The sequence below is a fragment of the Quercus lobata genome, chromosome 1 (genome assembly GCF_001633185.2).
Source record: "Quercus lobata isolate SW786 chromosome 1, ValleyOak3.0 Primary Assembly, whole genome shotgun sequence".
In the NCBI taxonomy this organism is placed as follows: Eukaryota; Viridiplantae; Streptophyta; class Magnoliopsida; order Fagales; family Fagaceae; genus Quercus; species Quercus lobata.
The window spans coordinates 2,140,983-2,152,587 of NC_044904.1; the positions used below are offsets into that span (position 1 = coordinate 2,140,983).

An 11,605-nucleotide genomic window follows, 5' to 3' on the forward strand; every position below is an offset into this window, starting at 1 on the left:
GTCATCTCTAGATGGGTTTGCGAAGATTCATTCTAAATCGATTTTTTATAACTGACTTTTCAGATAATCAATCACATGTTAAAAAAGAGTTGAGCCTAGATCATATATTGTTCATTGTATCTTCCTATAAAAAACAAAAATATAAGCCGCCGTTAATTTAACTCTTTGCAAGCTCTTTTGTTTTGTGTCTCAAGGGAAACTTCTTCGTGCAAGAGAGAGAATGCCAAATGCAACCTTCTCATAGGACCAAGTGTTCACATCTCTAGAAATCATCCCAAAAGAAACCACACGCCAAAACATGCCCCTTCTTTTTCATGTTTGACGCGGTGTGTCTTTTTCACGTTCATGTGTCACAATCACAAAGACAATTTCTTCGCTATAACTGCAATTGTAGTTGCAACTACAAGCCTAACATTATAAATACAAATCACAACCCAAACCACCTTGCTCACAAGTCACGACTCACAACAACGTACTCATTAGACATACAATCACAAACAGTTTTTCACGTCCAAGAAAATGGAAGCAACTTCTCTACGTTCCCTTGTACTCTCACCATCTCCCTATGTTGGCAACTCACTTTTATTGCACAAGAGGATGGGGTTCATCAACTTCAAGTCCAGCCAATTGATCAATAGGCCTCATCCCAAAGCCAATATCGTTCATGCATCAAATAAAAGAGATGCATACGGTCGTGATTATGATGGCAAGGTGGTCGATGAAAACATGATCATTCTCAGAATGAGAATTCATGAGATGAAGATGGAGGAGACTCATCAGGAGCCACCTTCTCATTGGATGGAATGGGAGAAAAAATATTATGCTAATTATTATTCGGATGTTTGTGAAGCAATGGGGTTTTTGCAGTCCCAACTGATGAATGCTAGGCCTAGCTTGGCTTTGGGAGTGGTGGCTCTTGTTATGCTGAGCGTACCAAGTTCAATGGTGTTCATTATGTTTCATTTGGTGGAGATAGCTAAGGTTGTATTAGCTGGGAGTCCTTAGATGATTTTGGCAGATTTTCTGACATGTTTATACATAGATATTTCGGTTCTTTAACTACAGTTTTACCGAGTTTTGTAATGATAAAGTGATTATTTTCAGAAGTTAAAAATTTAATGTTCAATTAAAGCCTCTCTCTCTCTAAAGAAAGTTGACTAATTGCTTATTCATTCGTTTGTAGAGTTTTTGCTATAAAGAGTTTTAACTAAAAAGCTCATTGATTAGGTTGAGGATGTGGCACAAACAATATCTTGGTTGCATGTAACAGTGCATTGAACCAATCAAATTGTTATCGGTGTTTGTCTTTATGTGTTTAGCCCGTGGTTTTTCGCCTCTGTCATGACATGTTTTTCACTAGTTTCTTCTCATTTCTTAATTTCCAAGTACCCTTTAACGCATAGTTAGCCTTTTCTCATCAAACGATTTAAGGCATTTATCCATTCTTCCTTTCACCAATATTAATGTCCTTTAAATAATCATTAGTGCCTTCCTTATCCTTAAAGAATGAAAGAAGAAAAATCCAAATAGGAGAAGCCAAATAGAAGAAGCCATGCTAGCATTTGAGGAAAGTGAAATGGTATAATTACACTTATAATTCTCAACCTTTCTCCCATCAGTCATATGCTTCAAAATGGTCTTAATCCTTCTTTAAAATATTTTATTTTAGTCTTTATACGTTTACATTTGTATGAAAAAAAGTCATTGTCATATTATATACTTGCTTTGATTTTAAGTTTTAACTTGAGATTGTTACGAAATTCAAGGGATTTTGATAGCACAAAGAATGGAAGAGATTAGTTGTCCATAAACCTTGTTCACTTATTTATTTATTTATTTATTTTTTATGTGAATAAGGATTTTTCATACAAGTTTAAAAGTATAAAGATTAAAATGAAATATTTTAAAAAATGGAGACCATTTTAAAATATGGGGTAAAAATTAGAATTAAAGGTATAATTAAAACAAGCAAAATTTATTTAACATTTATACATGCACAAAAGACCTATTGCAAATTTGCAATTATATATAGATCCAAGTGTTGAAGACACGGTGATGAATAGGGGTGTATAACCAACCCACCAAAATTGATCTGACTAGACCTAACCCAACCGGCCAGGTTGGGTCGATTTTTAGTGCTTGGTGGGTTGGGTTGGGTTGGGTTATGAAATTTTTTTAATAACGGGTCAGGTTGGGTGCAGGTCATAACAATCACAAACTTGCCTAATCCAACCCAACCCACTTATATATTTAAATTTTAAATTATATATATAGATAAATATATTATATAATTAATAATGTTTTCTTTTATTTGGCTCTTTCTATCTAAAACCCAATTACCTTACAAACCCTAACAATCTTATTTCTCTCCCTGCCACCTCCCACTCTCTCTCTCCCATTCCACTCCTATTGGTTTATAACTGAGTTGAGATACTAGTTCATGTATATTTTGTTTATCAACTCAGTTGGATATGTTTTATTTATAACTGAGTTAAAATACTAGTTTATGAATATTTTATTTATCAATTTAGGTGACAAGTGAAATATATATTTTTCCTGCTTAAGTTAATAATAATAGTAATAGAAAAAAATTTAAAAAAATTGTCAAATTCATGAGTTCAATCCGATCCAACCTAACCCATGTGGGTTGGGTTAGATTTTTTTTAACCCACTATGGTGGGTTAAGTCGAAAAATCCCTTCAACCTGACTCATGCACACCCCTAGTGATGGAGGGGTTTTATGTGATTTTTCTGTTTAGTTGTGTTTTCAAAACTTTTTCTTTATTTTTTTGTTAAGAAAGTTGTGTTTTCAAAACTTCATTTTTAAGGTGTTCTCAAAACTATTTTCTCAACTCAAAAAACAACTTACATTGTTTGGCATCAATTTTCTAGTATTTTTTTTTTCACACAATTAAAAATTCACCGCCGCACCCGCACTAAGGCCTACAATAATGACTTTTAATCTAAACAAAAAACGTGTGGGATCCACAAAGCTTAGGTTTTCTGTATCCTTAAACACCGACCGAAAATATGTTTTCAGTTTTTTTATTTTTTTATTTTTTTTTTCAACAGAAAACTGAAAACAAATGCCAATCAAACATTTCTTTGATGGGGCCTACTTAAAAAAAAAAAAAAAAAAAAAAAAAAAAAAAAAAACACCCCAACCAAATAGGACTTCTCCCCATAATTGGTACGAAGATGTCTCAGTTGCCCTCCACACTGCCACATCAATGCCAAAAAATTAATTGGATCCGCAACAAAATTATCTCTAATTTATTTATTTTTTTAAAGAAATAATTTCTAATTTACTTGGTTCAAGTCTATCTTTTTGATAAATGAATTCCAATCATTTTCATATAAATACACTTACGTGTAGCTAAGTATGATATAAACCTTAAGAAAAAAAAAGTATGATATAATTATATAAACAACCTAGTCGTTATCCGTTTTATGTGCAAGAAAAAAAAATTATATATATATATATATATATATATACAGAGTAAACAACCTAGTCGTCACAGCATAATGTACACCAATATTTTTAATATCTTCTTAGACAAAATTCAACAATGTTATTTAATTTTGAAGATATAAAATTGCACGTTTATTATAAGGGTCTGCTTTTTCTTTTTTTTTGGATAGGATATTAATTAAGGGCCTGCTTGAAAAGTCATTAAGTGGACAATAATTCACAAAAGTCATCCGTACGACCTTAATGTCCCATAATTTTTTATTAATTAAGAGATGAATTGGAAAGATAATTTCTTCTTAACCATATGATTATAATAAACAATTTTAAGAACTCTTGTATGCATGCACTAATCCAACCAAGCAATCATACTTTTAAGTTTTGTCAACTCAAACTTCTAACATCCAACAAAGAACTTATTGGGTACAACTCTCTCCCCAACTTAATTCTTATAAACAAAACAAAACAAAACAAAAATCTATTCAACATGAAATTTTTTTTTTTTTTTTTTTTTTGAGAAACGTATTCAACATGAAAAATGATTTTAGACATTTAACGCCAACAAGAAAAATGTATAATATTAACGTTAGCATTGATAGAAAAAAACACCGTCCTTGCCAAGGTCAAGCTAATCCAAATTCCAATATAACTTTTCAATGTTCATTCAGGAAAAATATATAACTTTGTTCAATGAAAGATTCGTGAGATCAAAAACCAATCTTCATTTCCATGGTGGGCGCCGCGACGTGGGGTTGAAGTTTTTTTGGTGCAACACCAAAGCATACAATTAATAATTATATTTTTATCGAACTTAGAAAATTTTTTGATAAACCAATAAAAATAAACTCTTCAAAACAATTACTTAGCATAGTTGTGAACAATAATTATATTTTTATTAAACTTATTTTTTTAACTTGATTAACCGATAAAAATAAGTTGTACAAAACAATTATAGAGGATACTTGTGAAAAGATCTTTAACATTTGGGTTTTACTAACATGTGCCCAAAGGGTATATGTTAGTAAATTGTTGTAAGAAACTTTTTATGAAAAAATAAAAAAGTAACTTACTAATTTAATAGTTTTTTTTTTCTTCAATTTTTTATAAAAAATTTCCTAAAATTGATGGTTAATTTATGCTCTAATAAGAGCATGCATTAACTGGACCCCTTAACATTTAAAGGAAGGTTTATTTTTACTAATAGCTGAGTTGGGAATGACTGTGATATTACAATTTCAAAATACTTCAACCTCCTCAGTTACCGGGTCATTATATACGGAGATTACTGCTATAACTAAAATGGCTCTAAATTTATTTGTGAAATCATTTGTGGTTCAAACACATTTAAAAGTTAATTTTGCTACTCATAATATTGTTAGATGAGTTTTTATGGAATCGAGAGGGAAAGATTTACGTCTCTTCCATCCCTGATTTTTGTCTATGATCTTAGTCCCAGATGATATCTTTCCCCCCTCTTTAATTTCTCTGTTGGTTTTTTTTTTTTTTTTTTTTTTTTTTTTTTTTTTTTTTAATTTAATATAAGTATTTTATTATTATTTAAAAAGAAAATATGAATCTTGTTGTAGATATTATATATTCTAAATTTTTGATGAAAAGGGACAACTGTTTATAACTTTATATCATTTTTTTGCATATTTTTTAAAACATTTAATTATTAAACCAATGCATCTCTGTTTTTTTAGATGATAATACATTTCTTTTTAGGTTTGGCGCACATTTAATACTTTTTAAAAGTGAATTTTTTTTTTTTTTAATGAGAAACTTCTACATCACTTACTAACTAAATAAAATGTAGAGATTAAAACTCATTATCACTTATTATTATATATTTAGAACAAAAAAATACTATATCTTATCTAGTTAAAAAAAAGTACAAAAGGTAAACTAAATTTTTTTTTTAAGTATTTAAAAATAAAAAGTAAATTAAATTTTTTAAAGAGAAGTGCATGAACGTTGATGTTAAACACCTAGTCTATTCAAAATTCATGTTGACTTTAGGAACCGTTCGTTTTTCTAACAGGTTTTTATTACAGATAGCAAACCTTCCATGCACCGGTCATATTAATCGATCTATATAAATATAGGGACAATTTTTCAACAACTTCTTAGCGTGATTTGTGCATAATAATAACGATGTCAATAATTGACTCAGTGATGTTACATTAATTAATTTGTTGGTTTATGATTATGCAAAATTTCATTTATCTAGCTAGCATGGAAAATGCTATAGTTTACAACAATTTTCCTATAAAAATTTTGCAAACTACATTTTAAAAAAAAAAAAGCTACAAACTACTTTGATTTTTTATGATAATTGTAGCTGGTGGTACTTCAACACAATTTTTTTTTTTTTTAAAGAAGACTTAATAATTATTTTGTAACCAATAACGCGTCATTTTTAATGATTGAGAGTAACGCAAAAAATATATTTTTTTTAAAACCCACAATTTCCGTCACAACTCATTATATAATGCATTTTGAGTGGCGAGAATGTAGATTTATTATTTTACTTTTATTATTCACAACCTATCACGTAATTAGTTGTAAGCTTTTTTTTTTTTTTTTTTTTGTGTTCTTAACATTTTTTTTAAGATTTATACAACAAAAGTTTTAGAACAGTAATTTTATATAGTATTTTTTTTTTTCTCCGTCACACTCATATATAGTCTAGACAATTGTGTTTTACGTGTTCTTAGGATTTTTGTTTGTAAACTCTCACCTCACTGCTTTTAACATACATCAAATTTGTCCACCACGGACCTGATTCCAGGAATTTGTACTGTAGTCTCTCTATCTGGGATGGAACCCGATACAAATGTCATTTTCTCGATGTGACAGGTTCTACCTTCCCCGAACCTCATTCCCAAACAAATGTACAAACTAACGCGCTAAAACTTACGCTGTCTGTCACTGTTTATACTTTATAACACACGGTTTGGCCACATAACTTGTTTCCTAAGATATTGCTTAATCACATGATGCCCCCACGGCCCACCACCATTTTTTTCCCTTCGATTTCTCAAATCATTGAACATAGTAGTGTAAAACTTAAGCCTATAAATATATTTCTATACCACCTTGTTTTTTAGTACCATTTCCAAATTCATCATATATATTCAAGGATCAATCTTTGTTTCAGCAATGGAATCCACTTCCATTCTTTCTTCTTCTTTCATTACTTCTTTTCACCCAAAACATAGCAGCCTCTATCTTCATCCAAAGAGAGCATCATCATCATCATCCACTAGAATTTTTGCTTCAAGAAACGAAGCTCATGACCAAAACTATTATAGTGGCAGGCTAGTGGATGAAAGCATGATTGTTCTTCGGAAGAGAATTCATGAGATGAAGATGGTGGAGAGGAACTATGAGCCACCGAGTGATTGGATGGATTGGGAGAAGAGGTATTACACGAGCTACGATTCGACTATATGCGAATTGATGGGCTTCTTGCAATCCCAGCTGATGAATACTAGGCCGAGCTTGGCTTTCGGAATGATGGCTCTAGTTATTTTGAGTGTGCCAACATCGAGTGCTGTGGTTTTGTTTCATCTCATTGAGTTTACCAAAAGTGTTTTGGCTGGGATTTCAACTTAAGCTAGCTAATGGTTTTTTTTTTTTTTTTTAATCTTCTAGAGAATCAAGCTTGCTAGTGTTCGTCTGAGTATATGAAAGGTTTTTTTTTTTTTGATAACAAAGCAGAATGAAATGTCTTTTCTTTTTCTTTTTTCCTTATATCCTCATTCCTCAGGTCAGAAACATAAATTGAGAACTTTCTTAAAGGTGAATTCTGATCGTTAGTGACCACTCTTACTATTTGTGTAGTTATTGAATAAAAAATTGGTGCTTGCTATTCGGAGGAAACTATGTCTATTTGCTAGAGAGAGGGACAAGATGGTATGTATTTTTCACGGAGCAATATTATAAGTGGAATTGATTACAGAAAATATGAATGAAATTAATTGACCATATCTACAAGATAAATTTCTTGGCAAATTTCCCATGATTGAAAGCAAAGCAAGTTGAACGTGTTCACTGAGATTGCAAGAAACATACGATTTAAACATGAGCACATGTACATCAGATATGCTTCCATTGTAACCACAAATGAAAAACAACCAGAAAAAATAGAACTTTACAGACGTTTAGTAAAGACCAAATATAAAGATGGTTCTAACATGTACATCTCCATTATGCATATTACAAAACAAAATATCATGTGCGCAGGCCCTGTGAACACAGCCACTTGTGCCAAAAAAAACTTTTCTACACCAAATTAATCACTTTTCTTTTTATAATTTGATAGTCGATAGTTGGAGGAAGGAGATTTCAACCGTGATCATTTGCTTGAAATAAAAAAAAATACCAGTTGTGTTACAAGCCTTCGTCCACGAATAAATCACCATTGGCGACAAGAGAGTAAATGATATTCCAAAAGAAATTGCAAAGTAAACTAGCACTGTGATGCAGAAAAACTTGGATTTTCATCTACTTTGAGCAGTTAATTAGAAGATAGAACACATTCTTTCTCGAATAGAGGTTTGAGCCGGACCTTGATGATGGAGTAGGTGCTCAAAAGTCAGGAATATGCACAAAAATGGCAAGTAGATAGGAACTTCTGAAGGTTGAGGATGGGAAAAACCCAGAAATAGTATTATAATAACGGTCTTCCATCACAAACGATCAAGGTCAAACAATAAGTCAGTCTTGCATTAGAGCACCGTCTCAGAGACCAAGTCAAAGCTTCACATTTATACCCAAAAGCAATTGGATTTGGCTTCTTCTTTCCAAATACATGCACATCTTTCCATTGCTATAGACAAATTAAGAGACCTACATGCATGTGAAGAAATAATGAATCTAGTCAGTTAATCCATATAAAAAAAACCCAAAAAAAAAAAAAAACAGTTTCATAGCATAAACAAAATATATAATTTAAGTGCACAAACTTGGGTGTATTATAAAAATGAGGAATGAAAGAAGGTAGGTTGTGGAACTGAGGGGAGCTCCCTTCAGTCCAAGACGTGACAGGTTCAAGTGGAACACAGCTCCTGCATCGTTGGATCAAAAACACATCACCTTTGCTTCCACGTTTTGATGAATTTTCAAACCAACGAGTCAGCAGCTGAGTATCACCCTCTCAAACTGCCTCGGGCTGGACTGAAGAGAGCTCCTTCTTCCCATAACCCCTTAACTCTCTCTCTCTCTCTCTCTCTCTCTCTCTCTCTCTCTAACACACATGACACATAGCACAATAGCCCTAGAGCCTAAAATTAGAAACAAAACTCAAGAGAGTTGTAATATATACCACTGTTGCAAAGAAAAAAACAAAAACAAAAGCAAAACCCCAAATGAGCCAAAAGTGTAGCTCACAAAACATGTTCTAATTTATCCCAGAAAATATATAAAAATAAAGAATAAAAAGTTGTTCTTGTATTGCATGAAATCAAAGTTACACTACCTTCTCCATGGAATTAAAGACCCAAGAAAATTTTAAAGTACCAATTGAAATTTGGCACTCTCTAGAAGTATTTAACTCACAAGACATGATCTAATTTATCCCAGAAAAATATAAATATAAAAGGTTGTGCTTTCATTGCATGAAATCAAAATTACACTGCTTTCTCCATGAAATCAAAGTCCCAAGAAAATTTAAAATATCATTTGAAATTTGGAACTTTCTCTTTCTTCCACAACCCCTCCACTCTGTCTCTCTCTCTCTCAACACACATATAACACAAAAGCCCTAGAGACTAATTTAGAAACAAAATTCACTCTCCTTCAAAAGCACCGGAGAAAAGAGTTGAAATACATACTATTGTTGGAAAGAAAAAGAATAACCGCAAAGAGCCAAAAGTTTTTAACTCACAAAACATCTTCTAGTTCATCCCGAAATTTTTTTTTTTTTAAACGTTGTTCTTTGCATTGCATGTAATCAAAAAAGTTACACTCCTTTCTCCATGAAATCAAAGACCCAAGAAATATAGAAATACTATATTTAAAATTTGGCACTCTCTTTCTTGTTTAATAATGCAAGCTATCAATGCAGAGACAAGCTTAACATGCATGAACATCATAAGACAAGTCACACATCTACAAATATGGTAACAGTTTAATTTTTGCGTACAAGAAATCCCATAAACTGGAACAATTAATAAAACTAGAAAGGCCTGCATAAGAAAAAAGAGTGAAGTGAAAGGAGGGTATAAATGTGCTAAAGCTAGAATGGGAAGGTACGAGGAATGAGGAAGAGGCTGGTGCGTAGTTTTATAATGAAACACTAGGGTTTGAAACGCCGACATGCAAATCTAAAGGCAGCCTGAGATGGAGATTTTGGACCAGGAATCATCATATATCATACGTGTTGTTTTGAATAGTGTCGCCATCTTGATCTTTCAACTCAAAGCAGACAAGTCTATATAATTTTCGTACACTGCTAATATCTTATCATACAGCTGGACGGCTCATTCATACATATAATCTAATGACACCTGCCTATGCCCTAGTGATATACACTCATTTCAATCACATATGAGTTTCCTTCTTTATCTTTTTTTTTTTTTTTTCTTCTTGATTTTAAGGACCATCGTGTCTAAAACCCTAGACCTAGGCACAATGTTCAATATTCTTAGTAGACATAATGAACTACGGTCTACTCTAGGGTCAGGCCCAAAAAGTAAAGTAAAGCTAAGCCTAAGTTACATTTCACTAGTCATGATCATGATCTACCCGAGACTATATGTGAATTCAGACAAGTGTTACTTGTTTTTAACCGGTTACCATGGCTTGGGGTGAATCATTCATGGGCTAAAAGTGAAAGGCAAAGGCAAAGGCTTAAAAAAAGCTGTGGTTCGCAAACTTGCACCATGGGAGTTACCACATCTAGCAGCACAGAAACGCTATTTTGCATTAGGGCATGCATTTCATACTCTGTGCTAAAGTATCTTGGTGTGATGTGTGTGATTGTAGATCGAGGTTGAGTTTTTTTTATTAGCTATGTGTAAATGGGGCTTTGCTATTCATATATAATATATTGTAGTATTGTACATGTTTGAGGTGATGTAAAATTTACTCATTCATCAAATACTAAAAGTCTAAAATAGCTGTTTTTATAATATTTTCCAAAAATATAATTTTTTCGGAAATTTTTTTTTGGAAAGGAAAATGCTAAAAATACAAAGTTTTTTACAAATTATTGATATGGTGAGTGATTATTGATAAATAAAAAAATGATATTATTGGTGGGTCTAGATGATAACCGGTAAGAAATTGGCCACAACAGTAATTTGTAAAAATATTGTAAAATAGTTTGTGATTATAGTATTATTCTTTCGAGAAATATTATGAAAACAACTATTTGGAATTATACTTAAATGGCATAAAGACTACTAATTATTTGGAATATAATAAATGAAATAACCTAAATATATATAGTCATCCTTTTAGTATTGTATCTTTCATTAGTTAACTCCTTATATAGAAAACTTACTAGTAGTTTTAGCATTTTTCATAAAAAAAGATGAAGAGAGGTTAAACATATATATATATATATATATATATTTATATATATAAATGCATTAGGTTAAATAATAAACAAATTTGTAAATTTTTTTTAGGGACAAACTTATAAAGTTAAAAAAACTGACATTTTCTTAAATCATTTAAGCCTATGTTTGGTTGGAGTGGAAACAAACAAGTGTTCTCCACCTAGGCCTAAGTGGAAAATAGAGACTTGAATTTTTATTTTTTTATTTTTTTATTTATACAAGATAGAAATTATACTCTATCCTAATTTAAGTGTATATATGTGTAAAACTCTATCTTAAAAACTTAAACTCTAGCTCTTGCCCCCACACCCCACAAACACTTATACTTGTAAAATAATTTTCGCACTAAGGGTGTGCGGTGGCGAAACTTGATTTAAAATTACATCAATACGCTCATTTATAAGTTTGGTCACAAGAGCTATGAATTATTTTATTATCTTTAAGAATATAAAAGTAAATTTACATAAATTATTTTTTTTACTCTCAAACTGTTTTTCTCAATTAAACAAATAAAATTTATATTAATTTTTTATTTTTCTACTTTTTCCACCTCCCAACTTAAACAAAC

General features: G+C 31.3%; 2 protein-coding genes across 2 annotated transcripts; both read left to right on the forward strand.

Annotated features, from left to right (window-relative positions):
- The first annotated feature begins 416 nt into the window (after nt 1-416).
- Nucleotides 417-1,134, forward strand: LOC115986996. Its single transcript, XM_031110783.1, has one exon. The coding sequence runs from the start codon at nt 520-522 to the stop codon at nt 1,003-1,005; it is 486 nt and encodes a 161-aa protein (XP_030966643.1). The 5' UTR covers nt 417-519; the 3' UTR covers nt 1,006-1,134.
- A 5,430-nt stretch (nt 1,135-6,564) lies between these two features.
- Nucleotides 6,565-7,354, forward strand: LOC115987835. The gene has a single exon (XM_031111771.1). The coding sequence runs from the start codon at nt 6,632-6,634 to the stop codon at nt 7,085-7,087; it is 456 nt and encodes a 151-aa protein (XP_030967631.1). The 5' UTR covers nt 6,565-6,631; the 3' UTR covers nt 7,088-7,354.
- The last annotated feature ends 4,251 nt before the right edge of the window (nt 7,355-11,605 follow it).